The 21191-nt window shown below is 38.7% G+C and overlaps 3 protein-coding genes across 6 annotated transcripts; all 3 read left to right on the forward strand.

The window, feature by feature from the left end:
* The first annotated feature begins 512 nt into the window (after window positions 1-512).
* On the forward strand, window positions 513-2661 carry LOC131334243 (hypothetical protein At1g04090-like). Its single transcript, XM_058369168.1, has 2 exons — window positions 513-962; window positions 1073-2661. Exons 1-2 carry the CDS (start codon window positions 767-769, stop codon window positions 2620-2622), a joined length of 1746 nt encoding a protein of 581 aa, XP_058225151.1. The 5' UTR covers window positions 513-766; the 3' UTR covers window positions 2623-2661.
* Window positions 2662-8248: 5587 nt separating this feature from the next.
* Window positions 8249-17790, forward strand: LOC131334244 (protein SOSEKI 1). 4 transcript variants are annotated; one of them, XM_058369169.1, is made up of 8 exons: window positions 8249-8432; window positions 9305-9423; window positions 13239-13387; window positions 13537-13606; window positions 15134-15246; window positions 15660-16287; window positions 16489-16596; window positions 17428-17790. In XM_058369169.1, exons 2-8 carry the CDS (start codon window positions 9371-9373, stop codon window positions 17612-17614), a joined length of 1308 nt encoding a protein of 435 aa, XP_058225152.1. In that variant the 5' UTR covers window positions 8249-8432; window positions 9305-9370; the 3' UTR covers window positions 17615-17790. The 4 variants fall into 4 exon arrangements, with proteins under 4 accessions (XP_058225152.1, XP_058225154.1, XP_058225155.1 ...); XM_058369171.1 differs by having other exon boundaries at window positions 8306-8432; window positions 17364-17790; XM_058369172.1 differs by having other exon boundaries at window positions 8306-8432; window positions 17375-17544.
* A 1052-nt stretch (window positions 17791-18842) lies between these two features.
* Window positions 18843-19817, forward strand: LOC131334245 (uncharacterized). Its single transcript, XM_058369173.1, has one exon. The coding sequence runs from the start codon at window positions 19066-19068 to the stop codon at window positions 19570-19572; it is 507 nt and encodes a 168-aa protein (XP_058225156.1). The 5' UTR covers window positions 18843-19065; the 3' UTR covers window positions 19573-19817.
* Window positions 19818-21191: the final 1374 nt, after the last annotated feature.

A 21191-nucleotide genomic window follows, 5' to 3' on the forward strand; every position in this document is an offset into this window, starting at 1 on the left:
TTTTGTTGCGCTATATCAACGTAAGTATTCTTTTTTCCTGAACTCTTTGGGTTTTTTTCTTTATCTTTTTTTTAGAGTGTTAGAAATATTACATCCGTATATCTAATGAATCTAATGAAGGTTACAACAATAATTTCGTACATTATTTATGTAAGGATTCGCAATAACTAGGATTATAATAACATAGTCCTACATCAGTTGTGTAAGATTTTACAAAATCTAAATTAAACACAAATCGTATGGTAGTCTCGTTCGGGAAAAGAAAGAAATAAATCAACAAAGAAATCTCCTAGAAAGGAGACATAATAATGAACTTTTGACTTGGAAAAAATTTGACCATATCTCTTAATTGAGAGTATGCTAGGGTGGCCATTTCTGAAAGTCTATTCTTTCAGTGATCTTGACCCAACTAATTGAACCGAAGTATCAGTAATTGATCTTCCATGACTGTTATGTTTGATGTACTACATTGGCCGTTACATATAAATTGTGATTCTCAGACTCTGTTTCCTTTTTTTTTTTTCCTTTTGTGGGGGGATTGTAAAATTGTGTTCAAATCGCGTAAAATTTTTCTTCTCGATTGCGATTCGGGTTGGAAATCAATTATCCACGTAAAATCAGCCAACCGGAGGTTGAAACTGGTATTTATTAATGGGCTAACAGTTCTTTCACCATCTCCCCAAGGCATACAACCATTTCCTCGTTACTGGTACAGAACAAGTGTTTGTGTCATTGTTGTGCTTTTCAAGCCATTGAATTTGCTGCAATGGCAATTGCCTTCTTTCCTACCATGATTTTGCTTTCCCAACTCCTCTACTTCCTTTCTGTTACTATCTTTTTCGCACTGGGAACTTGTCAAAATTCTTCTCCTCCTCTAACAAGTTTCTCTGAGAAAAACACCAACCCTTTACCGATCGAAACCATTTTCAAGCTTCCTTCTCCATTGCCCACTTGGCCAACTGGTATATTTCTCTCGACCACCATCATAATCTTCTACTGCAATGTGAATGAACTTGATTTTGATTTTGTTTTGTACTGATGTGTGTATAAAATGATTGTGTTTTGATCACAGGTGGAGGTTTCGCAAGCGGGAAGATCGATCTAGGAGGATTAGAAGTGTGTCAAATCTCATCTTTCACCAAAATCTGGGCAACGCGTGAAGGCGGACCGAATAATCTTGGAGCAACATTTTTCGACCCGTCCCAGATACCAGAAGGGTTCTTCATGCTTGGTTCCTATGCCCAACCGAACGACAAGGCTCTGTTCGGTGGGGTTTTGGCCGGAAAAGATACCACAGGTGACCCATCAAATGGGACTCTAAAGCAGCCAACTGACTACACTCTTGTTTGGAGCAGTGAGTCTGCCAACATTGCCCAAGATGGCAATGGCTATATCTGGCTCCCAACTCCTCCCGACGGCTATAAGGCCGTCGGTCATGTTGTGACTAACTCGCCTGATAAACCTTCCCTTGACAAAGTCCGGTGTGTTCGGTCTGATTTCACGGATCCATCCGAAAACGATGCGTGGATTTGGGGTAAAGATAACGGGATCAATGTATACGGTTTTAGGCCGAGTACCAGAGGGGTTCAAGCTCTAGGGGTCCCTATCGGTACTTTTTTGGCTTTAAATTCTGGGGCTGTTACGGCATCCCTACCTTGTTTGAAGAATGTGAAGGCTAATTTGTCTTCAATGCCAAACCCTAGCCAAGTTCAGGCATTGATCCAATCTTACTCTCCTTGGATTTATCTTCATCCAGATGAAGAGTACCTCCCTTCTTCAGTGAGCTGGTTTTTCAGGAATGGGGCACTTCTGTACAAGAAAGGAGACGAATCGAATCCGGTTTCTATCGACCCCCTGGGCTCGAACCTACCACAAGACGGCTCGAATGACGGTGCCTACTGGTTGGACCTCCCGAGCGATCAAGCAGCCAAACAACAGGTCAAGAAAGGGAATTTAACAGATGCAGGGGTTTACTTGCATGTAAAACCCATGCTCGGCGCGACAGTCACCGATGTTGCCGTATGGGTATTCTATCCGTTCAACGGGGCAGCAAAGGCTAAACTCGAGATAGTTAATGTCTCTTTAGGAAAAATTGGGGAGCACATTGGCGATTGGGAACATTTGACGCTGAGGGTAAGCAATTTTAACGGAGAGTTAACCAGCGTTTACTTTTCGCAGCACAGTGGAGGAATATGGCTGAGCGCATCAGAGCTCGAGTTTCAAGGAGGTAACAAGCCGGTTACCTATTCCGCGTTACATAGTCATGCCTTTAGTCCCATGGCAGGATTTGTATTGGACGGGTCTGGAGGGATAGGTATAAGGATGGACACGGCGAAGGGTGAGGCGGTGATGGACACCGGGGCGAGGTTTTTGGAGGTGGCAGCGGAGTATTTTGATTCAGCGGTGGTTGAACCACCATGGTTGAACTATACCAGGGAATGGGGCCCAAAAATTGACTATAACGTTGTAGATGAAACCAATAAAGTGGCGAAAGTGTTGCCATGGTTTTTGAGACAGAAGTTTAGAAAATTCGTTAGTAGTCTTCCCAATGAAGTGTTAGGTGAAGAAGGGCCTACCGGTCCAAAAATGAAAGATAGCTGGAGTGGAGATGAAAGGACATGATTCATTATTATTATGAAACATTTGGCATCCTAGGTTGTATAAGTCATTGTTTGCTGCGGATAGTTTGTTTTTCATTCCTCGACTTTCGAAAGGTGACTTTCATTTCCTCATTGATTGGGATATGTTTGGCAAATTATTTTGGAAAATGTTTTTTTTTTTTGGTCATACTTTAGAAAAACGTATACTATTTTAACCACGTACACCCTGACCCATCAACTATAGTATCAACATTATTTCTATAGGAGTTGAACTCATAACTTCACTGTACCACTTAAGTACAGTTACACAACCGTTTGGAAAATGATTGGGACGCAAATTTTCGTGTTTTGAGTTGTTGGATGTGTATGGGCTCACATGTATTTAGTGGGATTCACGTGCATCAAACGGATCTGAAAACCTTTCTAAGAATAACATTGCTCCATTATCTTGGTGCGTGCAATGTGAACTGTTTTTTTGTGCTTTCTGTGTGAAATCTTGAATTCTTGGATTTAAGCTTTTTAACAGAAGCAATCCAATTTATAAGCTCTTTAAAGTTTGAAGAATTCAACTATACTTATCCTTTTGCAAAAAAAAGAAGAAGAAGAATTATATTTCTCAATTAGAATATATAAAAAATTCGAAATTATAATCAACTCTGGGCCCATGAATTCTTTTGGGCCTTTGGGCTCCCGTTCCTCTCTTGATGAGATTTAGGCCTGGGCCTGGGCCGTTATTTTTCCCTTGATCAGAGGTGTCAAATGGACTGTGCCAGCACGGCACAGGCACAGCACGAGCACGGGGCGGCACGGCACGAGCACGGTCTTGGCCTGACACGGCACGACATGGCACGGTCTTATTGGGCCTGGGGCACGACACGGGCAAGGAAGTGGGAGGCACAGCACGGGCACGACACGAAAGTTGGCCTGGCACGGCACGGCACGACATAGTTGTAGACAGGCACGACACGGGCACGGGCCCGAAAAGTGGACAGGAATGGCACGGCACGGCACGGTTCTGGCCGGGCACGGCATGGGCCACGGAAAAACAAAATAAATAAATAAATAAGCCAAATGGCTTTTTTTAATTTAAAAAAAAAGTAAACAATTTTTATTCGGTAAAAAATATTTATTTACCTTTAAACATCTAAGATATTTAATTTAAAAAAAAATTCTTAAAAAAATCATGTTTTTAAAAAATCAATTTTTATTCGGTGAAAAATATTTGTTTTGTTTTTGTTATTGAATAGGCTACCTTTGGTTTGTAAATTTAACATTACAAGTTAACGAGTAAAATTAAATAAACTTATCAAAATATTTATGGTGCAAGAGTAATTTAATATGAAAGGAAATATGCAAGAGTTGTATATTATTTACTCCAAATCTAACGAGAAATAAGAAAAAAGTCTCAACAAAAAAAAAGAAAAAAAATACATAGTAGAAATAAGGGGGAAAAAAATAGAAAAACAAAAAGAGGTTGGTTGGACAGCCTGGACTAAGACTTGAACCCAGGTCCCTAGGTTCTTTCATACACAAACAAACCACTATGTAAAATTTGGTGTTGTAATGTACTAATGCATAGTATTATGTTTGCCAACACAAGCTTCCCAAATAAATTCCAAGACAAAGACTAAACAAATCCGTATCCTGGGATTATTTCTCATTGTTCAACTTGTATAGGACATTATCATCATCCATCATTGAAGGAATTTATTTAAAACGGCACGACTTAAAACGGCACGGTCCAACCCGACCCGATTAAGTAAACGAGCCGAAAAGTCTTGACACGATCGAAAACGGCACGGCACGACACGACGCGATTGAAAACGGCACGGCACGACACGACATGTTTGGCAAACGGCACGGCACGACACGACATGATTTAAGTAAACGGACCGGCACGGCACGACACGATTGACAAACGGCACGGCACGACATGACACGATTTGAGTAAATACTATAAACAGGCCGGCATGAAGCACGGTTAGCACGGAGTTAAATGGGCCGTGCCAGCACGACACGACCCGTTTGACACCTCTACCCTTGATTTAGGCTACGAGTAGCGTATAAGGTTACGGGCCAGTTGACCCAAATGACACATCAATGAAAGACGTCATGGGGGGCCGTGCCAGCACGGCATGACCCGTTTGACACCTCTACCCTTGATTTAGGCTATGAGTAGCGTATAAGGTTACGGGCCAGTTGACCCAAATGACACATCAATGAAAGACATTATGTTTGCCAACACAAGCTTCCCAAATAAATTCCAAGACAAAAACTAAACAAAATCCGTATCATGGGATTATTTCTCATTGTTCAACTTGTACAGGACATTATCATCATCCATCATTGAAGGAATTTATTTAAAACGGCATAGTCCAACCCGACCCGATTAAGTAAACGAGCCGAAAAGTCTTGACACGATCGAAAACGGCACGGCACGACACGATTTAAGAAAATGGGCCGGCATGACACGAAGCGATTGAAAACGGCACGGCATGACACGATTTATGAAAACGGGTTGGCACGACACGACTTAAGAAAACGGGCCGGCACGACACGACACGTTTGGCAAACGGCACGGCACGACACGACACGATTTAAGTAAACGGACCGGCACGGCACGACACGATTGACAAACGGCACGGCACGGCACGGCACGACACGATTTGAGTAAATACTATAAACGGGCCGGCACGGCACGGCACGAAGCACGGTTAACACGGAGTTAAATGGGCCGTGCCAGCACGACACGACCCGTTTGACACCTCTACCCTTGATTTAGGCTACGAGTAGCGTATAAGGTTACGGGCCAGTTGACCCAAATGACACATCAATGAAAGACGTTATGGGCCATGTGCCACATCAATGAAAGACGCTGGAAATGTATTTATAAACGTATTTTTCCACCTTTGCTAAATATTTTTTGCTCTTGGCATACATTTTACTTTTTAAATTTATCTCTTCAAGGAATGACTAATCAATAAACGTCGGCAGAAAGTATAAAATTCAGGAAAGACAAACAAAATGATACAGGAAATTAAGGAGAAACGCGCGCAACCTTATTCACGTCGCCACTGGACTGGTATGCTGAAGGTAATCTGACTGCTTAATTTTTTTTATTTAATTAATCTCTTGTATTTTAAAATTTATTTTTGTTAATTTATAAGGTATTCAAATGTTATTTAGAATAATGATCAGTAGCTTATGAGGAATTAAGCCTTAGAGGCCAGTGCACTGCTTTCGGAGATAATACGGATCCTTTCGATGGGCCTGATCTGTTCTGTTGCGAAGCTGGATCTCTTAGGCCAGCATGTTGTTCACCACACTATTCGATGATTTTAGGGAAAATGACGGCTCAGGACGTGTTTTGATATTTAATACCTACTAAGGACATGCTGAGAACATTTGTTAATGCTGAAAATATCCTTAGCGGGTATTAATTATTGAAACATGTTATTGGCAGTCATTTTCCCATGATTTTAAAATGCTTTCAGCAATAAAAGTCAAACTATTTGAAGAAATTTAACAGCAAAAATCAATTATAACCAAATTGAAGTACGTGATTAAGTTTTTCAAAATATCCTTACAACTTCAAATTTCAAATACTTGTGTGAAGAAATGATAGAGCCACTAAAGGTACTGTAGCCAGGGCTCAACAATTTCTTCCTTGGGGATGGGGGTGTCGTTTGGACATACAACTCGTGAGCTCCGTCTTCGACCCCTAGCGTTTGAATAGTAGAGTAATGTAGTACGTACTGTGAGCGAAATGACGCCAAGTAGATAAACTCTCATCATTCTTACCCTTACATTACATAATAATTAATGAGTAAATTGAACAAGTTTATTATCATGTGAATTCAATTGATGGTTTTGCACGTTCTCTCTGATCAGTGTTGAGTGATGAGTTTGTATTATTTGACCGAACAAAGAGAAAAATGTTAGGGTGAAAAGAATAGATTTCTTCTCCTCTTGATCAGGCTGACCTTGTGGGAACATTAAAAGCAATTGACAACATGAAATACAGTATATCGAGACTAATTTAATGAAAGAAACAGCATCCTTGGAGAAATTAAGACACAGTATGCTTACCTAGCTATCCCATGAACGGAGATGCTACCAAGCACCCATGCAAAGCGGGTGCGGAGCGGTCGATTCGGCCATTTATCTCAGCAATCGACGATTCGGATTTTTATGCGCTCATATTCAATCTGAACCGTCCGTGCCGAGATGAATGGCCAGATCAGCCGTTTGGTGCCGGATCGTGAACTAGTCACATACTCTCACGTGCGAAAAAAATTTAATGAAAGAAACAGCATCCTTGGAGAAATTAAGACACAGTATGCTTATCTAGCTATCCCATAAATGGGGGATGCTGCCAAGCATCCATGCAAAGCGGGTGCGGATCGAGTGTCCGATTCGGCTGTTTATCTCGGCAATCTACGACTCCGATTTTTATGCGCTCATATTCAATCTAAACATTTCGTGCTGAGATGAACGGCCGGATCGGCCGTTCGGCGCTGGATCGTGAACTAGTCACATACTCTCACGTGCGAAAAAAAATTGATATAGCTTCAAAAAAAAAAAAACAGTTAGATGCGGGGTTATAATTAAGATTCATTATAAAGAAATTCAATTTGGGACGGTAAAACGCCTATGGTGGCCTTAATTTAAGCACAAGTTATGGCCACTACGTACGATTGAGTAATTAATAGTAGTACTTAATTCGTTAAAAATAACACCGCATAAATAATTCTAGGATTTTTAAAGTATGAATTAACGAGCTAGGTATAGTTACAACTACAAGACCCGTCTTTCTTGAAGTCTGTATTAATCGGCAACCTACCCAGCTGCCACGTGTCTTTTTAAAACAGTTTTTTTTTTTTGGGTGTAAATATATTAATAACATAGTATTTAAATTTAAGATTCTACATAAATTTCGTGCATTTTAAGCTACGCATTTGGGATTTTTAAATCTACGGATGCTTAACCATATCACCCTATATATATCTGCTATATATAATATATATAATTGAGAAAAAGCTTGTTTGGTCTTGTTTTCCAAACGAAGCATATCTACTTAATTAGCAAGCTTGGTAAGATTTATTTTTAATTAATTAGGTGTTCAGACCGCACTTCAACTAATTTCTGGGGACTAATATCTCTCCCCCATTTGCAGATGTTCCAATTAAAGCGAGAGCAAAGCATGCCATCAAATTTGTGTTTCTCATTTGTTGAACTGGTAAAATAGACATCAATGCCGAGGTTTCGAGAATTAATAACTAGTAACATGCTAACCTATCACTGCGGCCATAACAATAACTATTAGAACTCCACTTTGTTACCTCACTTTCATAACTTACACCTTATCTCATGCATAACCTTCATGAGAAAATTTATCGAAGACTGTGTCCATGAAGAAAAGAAGGGGTTCAAGTGTGTTTTACCGTTTTGCTTACCCAAAACGGTGTCGTTTTGGTGGGACTGCAAAGTGCGGGGAGTTACCCTCACTACAGGGACTCCGCGTCCCTACCCCAGTTAGCAAGACGGCATGTATTAGAAATTGTTAAGTGAGCGACATGACGACATAGACATAGAGTATTGGTTGGCTATATATACATTTCGTTTGGCTAGTTCTTATTAGTTATGTCATTTTTGCCTCACTTGAAACGGCATCTTTGGATGTACTGCATAGGTTCACCCTCAAACACCTCTCTCTCTCTCTCTCTCTCTCTCTCTCTCTCTCTCTCTCTCTCTCTCTCTCTCTCTCTCTCTCATTAGTGGATACATACTGCTGCAGAGAGATGATGGATTTCATGGGTACTGAGGATAAGGGTACGTAAGAGGATCATGACTGATTTAGTTTGATTTTCACAATTGTATAAGCTACCAATTATATATACTTGTCTACGTTATTGTTCTGATCACATTTTTCAAGTAGTTTACTTTTAATTTTCAAGTTTTCCAGCACTAAGATTTTCTAGCTTCTCCCTCCTTTTTTGATAGGCAACAAAATTTTATTAAAACTCGACAAATTTCAATGATTACGTAATATACGAGATACGGGATTCTCTGTCCCTAAATATCTCATGTATGTGATAATCGATGCAATTGGGCAGTACCTTAGAATACAATATTTCTAGTGATTTAATTAAATATTTCACGTAATTACATCTCGTCACTGAGATCAATAAGTACTTAATTAATTTCTTACAATTTGTTTCATGAATATTTTGTGGGTTTACTAATTTGATACCTAGGCCTTTCATTTGATGCCTAATTAAGAACTATACTCACTCGAGATTTCTATGTAAAGCAATTTACTTATCCCCCCGTTCCTTTTTTTTAATTCATAACTGGACCCATTTTTATTTGGTTGTCACATTTCCAAGTCCATTTTGAGAAAGAAATCAACAATCAATAATTGTTACGTAGGATTTTCCTTTGACCCTAAGTAATTAAAGAACGAAATTTTATCATTGAGATTTTTAAATGGAAATTTATCATTGAATTCTCCTATAGTGCAATAATTATGTGTGTTTAAAACTTAGATTGTCTAAGCTGGACATGCAAAAAATGGGAGCAGGAAGTAAAACATACGTATAAATTTGAAACTAGGCCAATTAATTTGTAGGGTTTCAGAATAATAATATAAGTCAAAACTTTTGAATTATTGATCAAGTTCTATATTGAATTTGGCCTTCCAGAAATTGCAGAATAGTTGAAGGGAACAGAGTGGTAATCTGTATTCACAAGGATATATAATTGGTACCATGGAATTCACTCGTGAGGAGTTGGAGCTTATCAAAAAACGGATTGCTACAAGGTCAGACATCCCTCTTAAACCATTTTCCTGTCAATATTTTGTATTCATATGCACTGTTTGAGTGGCTACGATTGATTTATTTTTGAGAAATGATCGATCAAAGATGTAGTGAAGCGGGTATAATATATAGTATTCCGTGTACATCTTTACTGTCTCATCGTTAATTTTAGGGTCCGAGAACTATTTGAAAAGTGCATAAATTGATCCGGCCACCTGGTTGCAAAAGAAGTGTTGATGTTTTTTGTGTTGGTCTATTAAGTACGGAGTAATTTGAAAGATTAGCTAACCCTAGCTTGCCAATATTATTCTGAATATATTAATTGTTTCACAAACTTTCTTTTTTAAGTGAAATTTAGTGAATTAGGTCACCCAACATCCACTTCATGTTGTCTGTATTCAAGTGCATTGAGTACATTTGTAGACTTTTTGATACCTCTCATATCATTTCTAGGTGTGTTGTCAATAAATTCTTCCAAAAATATGGAAAAAGGACTAATTAATGAAATGGTTATTATTTGCTTGCTCTTATAAAGAAGTATATTACGATATTTGCTATTGCGTTCTTTCCCCTCCACTTGTAATTGTTTCAGTCCACTGCTTACACATTGAATCAAGCTTTTATTCCTTTTTCCTTTTTTTTAAAGTGAACGCATTGGATCAAGCTTAAATGTCACTTCAATTTGTTTCAAGAAAGTTAATGGAATTGACATGTTTGCCTGTTTGGGCGCCACGATACGATTCTAGAGGTGTCAAATGGGCCGTGCCGGCACGGTACGGCACGGGCACGACACGAGCACGGGGCGGCACGGGCACGACACGAGCACGGTCTTGGCCTGGCACGACAAGGTTTTAGTGGGCCCGGGGCATGACACCGGCACGGAAGTGGGTGGCACAGCACGGGCACGGCACGAAAGTTGGCCTGGCACGGCACGACACGGGCACGGAAAATGCACAGGAACGGCACGGCACGGTTCTAGCAGGGCACGGGCACGAAAGGGCACAGCACGAGGCACGGAAAAACAAAAAAAAATTCAATAAGCCAAATGATTTTTTTTAATTAAAAAAAATTAAACAATTTCTATTCGGTAAACAATATTTGTTTACCTTTAAAACTAAGATATTTAATTTTAAAAAATGGGCTGGCAACACATGTTTAAAACAGTAAAAAGCAAGACGCTGCCAAGGAGTCTCGAACTTCCATGGACGAAGACTTATTTTAGAAATTGAGCTAAAGTAATCTTTATTTCAGATTTCTCATATTCGAACGTGACGAACGGAGCATAACAATCAACCAAGCTTCCATGGGAAAGTTTAACAAAGTTTTCAATTTACAGGACATTTAACAACCAAGCTTCCGTATCCTGGGATTATTTCTCATTGTTCAACTTATACAGGACATTATCATCATCTATCATTAAAGGAATTTATTTAAAACAGCAAGATTTAAAATGGCACGGTCTGACCCGACACGATTAAATAAACGTGCCGGCATGTCTTGACGCGATTGAAAATGGCAAGGCACGACACGATTTAAGAAAACGGGCCGGCACGACATGACAAGATTTAAGAAAACGGGCCAGCACGGCATGACACGATTGAAAACGGCACGGCACGACACAATTTAAGAAAACGGACCGGCATGACACAACACAATTTAAGAAAACGGGCTGGCACGACACGACGCGATTGGCAAATGGCACGACACGATTTAAGAAAACGGGCCGGCACGACACGACACGATTGGCAAACGGCACGACACTACCCAATTTAAGTAAACGAGCCGGCACGGCACGACACAATTGACAAACGGCACGACACGATTTGAGTAAATACTGTAAACAGGCCGGCACGGCAGGGCACGAAGCACGGTTAGCACGGAGTTAAATGGACCGTACCGGCATGGCACGACCTGTTTGACACCTCATACGAAGTAGCTAAAGGGGCAAAATGGGAATATATTAGTGAAAGTATAGGGGACCAAAGTATTATTGTTCCAATTTAATTTGCAAGGCATTCTTGCCATTCCCTCAATCTCTCCACGTTGAGGAGGTCACTGGTTCAAGCCTCATGATATGGATTTGGATTGAGGGAAAGTGATTGAGAATAATTCCCTTGTTTTTTTTTGGAAAAAATATTTAAATAAAATATTATTAAAGTGAAAAGTATCACGATGTCAATTTTTATGAGACTGTCTTACAAATGACGGATGGGTGCAATACTACAATTCAACTCGTGTATTATCCACGTCCTCTTAAATTGTAATAGATTTATAAAATTTGCATAAAAGTTTGTAGTGAGGACTTTGAGGAGCTCAATGGTGCCCAACCCCCCCCCCCCCCCTCTAGAATTAATTTAATTCTATAAAGAGCTTTTTTGGTTGTCGGATTTGTATCTTTCGGCTTGTCTTTTGTTTTTGTTTTTTTTGATAGACAAAAGATTTTATTAAAACTGGACAAATGGTACATCGAGAGAGGACCATATACAGAACCCTGAGAAAGAGGAACTGTATAGGCCTGAGGGAAAACAACTAAAAGAAAGTTACATTCAATGGAAATTGAATAATTCCAATTCCAACTGATAGAGAAAAACCAGAAGCACAATTTCAACTGAAAGTTAGAACTGTATAGGACCATATATAAAGATTTTAGGATTGTTTTCTTTTGTTTTGTGGCTATTTGGTTGTTTTGCGACTTTCGTGCTTTTTGTGTGGTGTTTTTGGTTGGCTTCTTGTCTTTTTTTGGGTGTGGTTCTTGGGTGACTTTTGACGGTATTCCCGTGATCCTTTCAATCTTTGTTATCATCTTCAAAGATTAATAAAATCTTCTTTTTGCCAATAAAATAAATTAATTAAACGTGTGCATAACACATTTCATAACAGATGACATGGTTTTCTTCTTATATAAGTAGCTTCTTGGTAGACCTAGACGGCGGGACTATTCGCTACATCCGACTGGATGTGGACGAAATATGATGACCAAAACATAAGACCAATTAACCATTTTATTAATCTTACTTTCAAGGATACATATATGTCATATATCTCTTGGCTGATACCACTATATATGGTAGAATATCTAGATTTCAAAATCATTTTCTCGTCTCCTTTATGAAATCCCACATGCATATATATAGATGTCTATCACATGGAATTTTTCGTAAGATGTAGTACTCAAATGTGATCACGATAAATGACCGACCCTCTTCTTTTTCTTCTCAATTTTCTGCAGAACCAAACAATACTACTTTTTTGGGTGTGTATATTTGGATAGACTGACCCGGACTATTTTTTTTTTTTTGTGAATTTATTTCTTGAAATGGAAAAAGACATGGTCAAAAAGTTGCCTATAATAACCCATAACAAAATACGTTAAGCATATCGCGGGAAATCTGAGATAAAATTCTCACAGGTGGCCAAGTTCCCCCCCTATAAACTTTCCTATAAAATCTGCTCACCAAATGCTATACTACTCTCTCTCTCTCTCTCTCTCTCTCTCTCTGCTACATAGAAGAAAGTAAGAATTTAGCTGATCTCTAAAACCAATCGTTCTTTTGATAAGCGTAAGCAAATTAAAGTGTTGTACTTGCTTTAGGCCTGCAAATTAAAGTGTTGTAAATGTTTTTACTTTTTAAATAGATCACTCTTTTGGCTTTTCCTAGAGCAGGCCGGGCATAGACAGAGATTTGTTTTCTTCGTTAAATTAATTGGGTTTTGTACATTTTCATAACATAATTTGAATATTCTACGTTTTGTCTAAAAAGAAGAGCACTGTGTTTCTTTGTTGTTTGGTGGTGCATGTGTGGCATTTTGTGGGCAGAAAAATGGAAGCTCAATGTGGTGGTGGTGGTGGTAGTGGAGAAATGAGAAAAATTCACATAATCTATTTTCTCAGCCGAAAGGGTCGGACCGAACACCCCCATCTCATCAAAGTTCATCATCTCTCCAGAAATGGCGTCCGTCTGCGTGGTATGTAAACGATTGGTTTGTTAGTTCACTGTGATCAGTGTTTTTGCTCGTAGCGTTATTATTATATGATGAATCTGACTATATATATATAGCTTCATATGGATTTTTAAATTGATGGGTTTTGGTTAATTTCTGTGGTGAAACAAAAGATGTCAAGAGATGGCTTTCGGAATTGCGAGGAAAAGACATGCCTGAATCATTTGCTTGGTCTTACAAAAGGTTGGTTCATGTTAATTAATTTGTTTTTTCCATGCGATTATTCTTTCAACCTTGTGATTGTGTAATAATTCTCTCATATTTATTTTCCTTTTTTATATCTTCACATCGATTCTCTTCAATTTCTAAAAGGGATTGAAGGACCACAACAATGATTGAAACTAGCAAGTAGGGCTCGTCGACTATTTTTCTAAAAAATTAGATTGAACACATACTAGGAAGTACATGACTGAATCACGTTTGGCTGAGAGAATGGACGGTCTACTGCCAGAAGCAGCATTTATTAGGGTCGCTAGGAAGATTATGGACGGTTTAATTCACCCAGATGAACCATGGATACACTTTTGTCCAACATGTATTGGAATTTTTTGGGGAAGATGTGTTGTGAAACGATTTCAACCAACGATTTGAATCAGTGAGACAGACCAAGATAGATACACTTTCTATCCAGCACATAAATAGGAAATGCATTATTTCTCGCATTATCTTTTGAGAAGTGCTGCGTACAGATTAAGTTAGATAGTTAGATGGATGTTCGGAGCTGTCCAATACACTGGATTCCACTCCAGTGGTGGCTCTAGAAAAAGTAAGAAGGGTGTTCAAAATCTTTATTTTCTCTAAAAATCACAACTGTATATAGTAAATAAAATTTATCTATAATGTCACTCAAATACTGGGAATTATACTCTCTTTGTTACAAAAAGTTAGTCCATTACGAAAGACATGCAATGGAACATAAAGTAATTGCATTTACAAGTTTTTTAATTTTTCATTCCAAATTAAATTTGTTTTTGTGTGTTGAAATTTGGAAAATTATGCATGGAAATACTTTTACCTTGTTTGGTTCAACTTTTTGAAAGTTATTTTTGATATAATGAGTGGTAATGAATGGAGAGAGATAGAGAGAGAAAGGTATTGAAAAAAATGTAGAGAGAAAAATGAGATGAGATTAGAGTTGAACCATCTGAATTGCATGTATATTGCACGTATTGGACTACCATTTTGGGACAAATGAGTATACTACAATTTTTCTCGACACGATTTCATATTTTGTAACCATTGCATAATACCCTCATTATCAATGGTCAAATACAACTCTCAATGTAAGTAACCAGGCAATTACTCATTCACTTATCTCTCATTGATTGCGCAAATTGTAGTCATTGGATTGATTTGTTGGCTGGTTTGTGAGCTGGGTATTTAAATGTTTTTGGGTTGGGTGTTCAAATAATTTTGTATTTGGGGGTTCAAGAAAGGGATAAACTAAAATTAAACTAATAGTAATACATATATGCTTAACAAAAACCTTTTTTTGGGGTGTTCAAGTGACCACCTTGGTCACCATATAGAGCTGCCTCTGTCCCACACGCCATACAAAAGACCCATCGGACCGTCTGGAATCTGTGTCTCAAGTATTTTCCTTATGTTTCTTTTTGTGGTTGATGACAATATTGCCCTACAATAAATATAAATATAAATATATATATAAGCACTTGGAGTATATGGAAATTGTTTTGGTGCATGCTGCAGGAGGTACAAGACTGGTTATTTATGGCAAGACTTGCTGGATGAGGATCTTATTACTCCAATCTCCGACAATGAATACGTCCTCAAAGGATCCGAAATTCCCTCCCTTGATCTTTGTACGTAATTACTAATTGCTTGCTTTCTTTATGGAAATTTCCATTAATTTTGGGTTAACAAACAAATACAAATTTGATTTCTTGATTTACTCCACTCCTTTGAGAAAACCAATTTGCTAAAAAAGGTACTACTACTAATTAATTTGGTTTCCATTTTGAAATTATGAGAAAAACAAAACTCAGAACCGATAGTTTTAGGTCATTTCAATTGACACAAATATCATTATGAATAAATAATATTCTTATTTTTTGAATTAAAAGTCATCGTATTGTGATAGAATAACTTGTCTCGTAAAATAAAGAATAAGTACTTCAAAAATAAAAACAGCAGAACAGAGCCTTTTAGTCTTGTATATATAGCTTTTCCCACGTACTCTTATACATTTCTCAACTTGTAATGCTTTTCACAACAGATCTTCGTTCACCTAGTAAAAGCAGAGCCTCCTCCTTTCAAGAAGATGAAGTTCAAGAACACCGCAAATCAACAATGGAAGCCCCGAAAAACTCAACGTGCGAAATCGAAGAAGAATCCCCCACGTTCGGCTCTGAGGCCTCCACGGTGACCGATGATTCAACGAAGCTCGAAGAGGAGAAGAATATTTCGGGAGAAAACAAACCGGAAACACCGAGAAAAAGCGACAAGATCGATAATTCCTCCTCGTTTTACTCAAGTCTATTGAACAAAAACAATTCCAAGAAGACGAAGAAAAATGACGCTTCTAACCCCACTAGCGCACCGGCTCCACCACCACCAACGCCGCGGTCATCACAGTTCACCAAGAGCAAGAGCTACTCCGCCAACGTGTTCCGGAACTTGCTCTCGTGCGGCGCTGTGGACGCGAACGAAACCGCGATGGTGACGATAAACAGGCGCGAAAAGAACTCTTGCCACATTATTCCCCCGAAGAAGCCCGCGGATGTCGAAAACATTGCTGGTTATGGAAATGCAGCCAGGATTTGCAGAGGAGACAAGTTGGGAGGGTCTGAGAGGGTATTTAGGACATCTTGGCACCATGAACAGAAACCACATCCCGATGCAAGGTAGTACGTACTCTAATTTGAAATCATATGATTGATTATTAATTAATTAGCAGACAATTAGAGTCTCAGTTTTATTCTTTTTATTACAACACAAATGCATGCGCATGCGCAGCTTTATTAATTAAGTATTTTTAAACGCTTGATTATATAGTATTTGTATTAATTAAGGTGTGTTTGGTAATAACAAGAAGTTGATAGCAGGAAAAGCTGTGATGGGGGGAGGAGTTCAAGCAATAGTACCAAGGGTGAATTCAATAATCTGAAGCCAGTTTCTGCAGCTTACAAACCAATCAATGGCCCGAATTGCGCGTAAGTTAATCTAACGAACTCTGAAATTGCATTTTTTTGGGTATATACCGTTAGTAATTGAGTAATGACTGATCACTTGTACCTAAAAAAAAATCGTATGGTGTTACGACGCTGTCTTCACCAATTGTCTTTCTCTCATAGAAAATGTGTTAGAAAAGACGAAACCGAAACATTTTCAATTTCCTCTTTTGTTTTGTGTGTTACTGTACGTTGATTGACTCGTAAATCCTCTTATGTGCTTGGCATAAGATGAATCATATTTTGTGCCCAATCCTCTTCCCCATTCAAGCGAATTTGCTAATTTGTATATTTGTGTAAGTGGATATGCATAATACTATGCTACAGATAGAAATAGAAGTACACAGATCCAGACACAGATGTGTTTTAAACCGCTCGATATGTGCGAGCTTCACCTCCGTGGGACCCACGTGTGCACACATCTGACTTCGGATCCGTGCACTTATGCCCATATTTGTAGCATTCCGGGCATTCCACATATGTATATCCTTAGCACGGCAAAATGCTTGGTAATTCAAAATTTTTTTTTTTTAAAAAGGCTTGGAAGTGCAAGGGACTATGGTCAATCCAAACCCTTTTTTTTTTTCCGTTGTACTAGTAATACTTTTACTTGTTCACCATTAGTATTTCTGTCATCTATGGTTCTCTCTATTTTGGGTAGACAAATTTGAGGCTAGAAATGTTTATTTTCCAATTAATTGATCAACCAAAAACCAGTAATGCATTTTCCTAAGATCAGAATATTTCAGACCTTTTCCAGATTCGCGAACACGAAGGAGTGATCAAAACATGCATGACAATAATATGATGCAGGCAATGCGGGAAGATGTTTAAGCCAGAGAAATTGCACAAGCACATGAAGTCGTGTAGAGGGATGAAATCCTTGGCCAAGGGTGCAACTTCAGCTTCTGTTTTGGAGACAAGAAGATCGTCAGTGGATTCCGCTTGCCAAGAATCGGTTTCGGGCTATTTCTTGACTGATGGAAGTGAATTTCAGTAGAAAACTAGAAACTACTGATAATTTTTACCAGGTCATTTTTGTGCACAAAGAAATAGTATTTCACCATTTTACTTTTACTTTCCCTCTTTCATTGCTTTCTCGCGACGTAAAGTTCAAAGTAGGGAGGTTTATGCAGTTGGTGATCTTGGAAATACAAAATTTGGACTAATTTATCATTTTTTCTGGTCTAATATTAATACCGGAGGGATTTGAGGAGGAGAAAAAACCGTAAAGCGAACAGAGTTTTTAAAAAAAAAAAAATGTCATAAGTTCCTCCACAAATCTGTTGTGATCAATAAAAAAAACCCCGGATTCCATAGTACAGAAGATAAAACAAAATATCGTCGTGCAGATAAATGTAGAATCATATCGAGGAAGAGCCATTAATAGTCAGGCAAAAAAAGAGAGAAGAAGATATATGGGAAAAACAGAAAATTATTCCTCTGGTCTGATGTATATTGTCTACTAATACCAAGGACTGCAAAACCTTTCAAACCAAGTTACAAGATGAAGAGGTCAAGATGACTAGGGTGAAAAAATGAGCTCAGCAGGTAAGGAGAGTCATCAAAAGGAACCAAATGAACTCTGTGAAATTTTTTTTTTGTTTTTGCTCGGCGAAAGTCATTGTTGTTAGTTGCAGTCAGTGAGGTTCGAATCTCTGTCAAATGCATGGGAGTATATGGTATCTACCACTTGGCTATTGGTCCACTTGCAAACTCTGTGAAACTTGTTTTCCTTGAACATACAATGTTGAATGTTTGCTAAGTGGGTGTGGGCTATCTCACCAAACAAAGGGTCAGTGTCAACGGCAGTGAGGAGGCTAATATGGTAAAGGGTCATACTGTGCTTTATGGTGCAACAGAAGGAGGTTCGTTTTGACAAAGCTAGTTCAGCAATATATACATGTGGGTTTGAAATTTTGTACCTTGTGAATCTATGGTAGACTTCCAGAGAGGGTGTGTGAGTTTGGATCATCTGTTTTCTTCCATCATCTGTCTAATGCCTTTCTTATACTCTCGCTTTGCCTGTGTCCTGATTTCGCCACGGGGCAGTAAGATGGGGCACATGATAGAAGACTCGTCAAGGAGAGAGACAGAGAATCTCATACTCGGTCTGATTCAAAATCACCAAACCAAACAACAGATGTGAAACAATATTCTTGTACCAATTAGGAACACTTGCTGACCAAAAAAAAAATAAAATTAGGAACACTTGGAAAAGAAATTGCTTTCAAAACTCAAATGGTATGTAACGACTTGAAGGCATCAATATAACCTACCTAAAAGGAGTTGGCCAGTCTAGCAGAATCACACAACAAGAGTAGCCTCAAGCAATAGAGATGGGTAAACCATCAAAACAGACATTCCACCTTTTCAATGACTCAAAAAATTACACTCATTAATTGAACAATATCAGAAGCACCTCTTGAAAACCCAACATTCATTCTCTGGATGATTTCATTCTTTGCCTTCATTCTTCTTTTTGTGATTTCCACATACAAAGTTTCAAGAAATAGTATACATCTTGCTAAACAAATGGGAAGTGGCAATCCAAACAAACCCCATTATGATATTACCATGTCAAAGAGAACTAGAAAGCCATTGAATCTCCAAATGGAAGCTGATCCGATCCTCCCAAAAGCCGCATCTCTGGAGAACGAAATCCTTACAAAAGCCATCAAAAAAGAAGAAGAGAAGTCTTCTAGTGAAGGAGAAGAGAGTGATCACAAAAGCTTGCAACAACTTATCAAAACCAGGAGTCCTCTTGGCCAGCACTTCACTGAAGAGAAGCAGCTTCAGTTGGTTGTTAAGCATCAAGAAGAGGACTTAAATGGAGTGAAGTTCAAAGGACTGGTGAGTCGGTATGCAAGAGTTCTGAGCCGTTTGATCAAAATCAAGCGGGACTCCCATTTAAGGCCCGGAAAAATACCAACCCTCCGATTGACACCCAAACAGTAGGTTTGATCAAGTGGGTGTGGATCTTTATCATCTGCTACGACTATGATATAATGTGGCTTGTAATAGCCTGTGTGCTACATGCTTCACTGTATGTGCCCTTATCTTTGGCTACGCCTACATTGGTCTTAGACTTGTCATTGTTGGTGTGATGAAATATTAAAATATGAACTGGAACTGCAATTGTTCACATGAATGCAGGGATATTCCAGCCATTCCATTATACGAAAAATCTTTGTTTTCTATCATACTTGGAATCCCTCATTTCCTCTTTGTACTCGGTTGATTTGGTAGAGTGGAATTAATTGCTTGGGCAATTCTCAAACACCTAATGGGCAATCCTAAAACAATGCTCAAAACACAGTTATGCAGTTAGCTACGTAGATCTACCTTTTTGACAAAACACATATACTAGATCCTTAATCGAAGGTATCAATTTTTTGTACACTAGGAATTTTCAAAGTGTGAGACCCAATAATTTACTCTTCCCGTCCCCGTCTGTTGGTCTCTCGTTCCATCCTAACTAGATAGAAAATTGGTTGTATTTTTCAATTGGTTATTTTTTTTATGTGCAATATAAATCTTAGTATTTGATACTATATCTCAAGTAGTTCTACTTCTATTAAACAAAAAGATTTCAAAATCACATAAAATATTATAAATTACAAGATATAAGTAATTGAAAAGTGACAATAAATCTAAAAAAAAAAAAAACTAACAAATTGCGACTGTGGGAGTATTAAAAGGAAAGGAAAAACGGAGGCAAAAAGAAAGAAAAAAAACTTAGCCCCGCGAAACTTCTATTACTCCTATTTTCTTCTCGCCAAATCTCTATATACTTTAGGAATCCGTAAAAGGATTCGAACAAATTTGTCCAGAACGAGGAATGTTTGGGTACTGGGTGGTTACCATATGGCCGTGCCCGCTCGATGCATCCGGGCCATCCAAAAGTGTGTTGGATGGCCAAGATTGGAACCATCTCTCTCCTCGCACCCCACCACTCTCTCTCCTCTTTCTCTCTCCAAATCCGAACAGTTCAAAATCGAAATAGACAGCCCGGATGCGCCGAGCGGACACCACGTGGTACCCACCTGACACCCAAAAAATTCTTGTCCGGAACCGTTCGATGAGCAAGAGTTTGCACAAACATCGGATCGGATCAGAGAGAACATTACAAAAAAGTCATCGCATAAAATTTATAGGAACTGGACTGCACGTAGTGCCCTTTGCATGATCTCAATCGTCCACTAAGCGTTTTCAATGGTCCAGATTTGCAGAGACTGATTGTCAAGATGAACGGTTGTGATTGAACAGCATTGCAGTCAACTGCAAAGAAACCGGGTCCAATTGATATTAGGAAAGCATCAGGAATTAGGAAACCCTTGTCTTGTAGGACTTGAATAGATTCATTCGTTCAATCTCTCTATATAAAGAGCAAGGGACGGGTTGAATTAAAGTCCATTCCATCAAAACATCAATTGCTTTCGGGTGCTTATAATACTTCGATTCTCCTTCCGCAACTGCCGTCTCAAATTCTTAAATTGTTTGCCTGGGTGTTTGGCGGTGGTGGAATAATGGCTGCTGCTGCTTTTGGTTCGTCACCGGGAACCATCTGTGCTGAT

The sequence above is a fragment of the Rhododendron vialii genome, chromosome 7a (genome assembly GCF_030253575.1).
Source record: "Rhododendron vialii isolate Sample 1 chromosome 7a, ASM3025357v1".
Lineage (NCBI taxonomy): Eukaryota > Viridiplantae > Streptophyta > Magnoliopsida > Ericales > Ericaceae > Rhododendron > Rhododendron vialii.

What these genes read in the sequence shown, in the direction of transcription:
- LOC131334243 (XM_058369168.1), top strand. Translation starts at nt 767, where the DNA reads ATGGCAATTGCCTTCTTTCCTACCATGATTTTGCTTTCCCAACTCCTC. An exon ending in ATTGCCCACTTGGCCAACTG is followed by an intron (nt 963 to 1,072) that starts GTATATTTCTCT and finishes TTTTGATCACAG; the next exon opens with GTGGAGGTTTCGCAAGCGGG.
- LOC131334245 (XM_058369173.1), top strand. Translation starts at nt 19,066, where the DNA reads ATGATTTCATTCTTTGCCTTCATTCTTCTTTTTGTGATTTCCACATAC.
- LOC131334244 (XM_058369169.1), top strand. Translation starts at nt 9,371, where the DNA reads ATGGAATTCACTCGTGAGGAGTTGGAGCTTATCAAAAAACGGATTGCT. An exon ending in TTTGCTTGGTCTTACAAAAG is followed by an intron (nt 13,607 to 15,133) that starts GTTGGTTCATGT and finishes TGCATGCTGCAG; the next exon opens with GAGGTACAAGACTGGTTATT. An exon ending in AATTCCCTCCCTTGATCTTT is followed by an intron (nt 15,247 to 15,659) that starts GTACGTAATTAC and finishes TTTTCACAACAG; the next exon opens with ATCTTCGTTCACCTAGTAAA.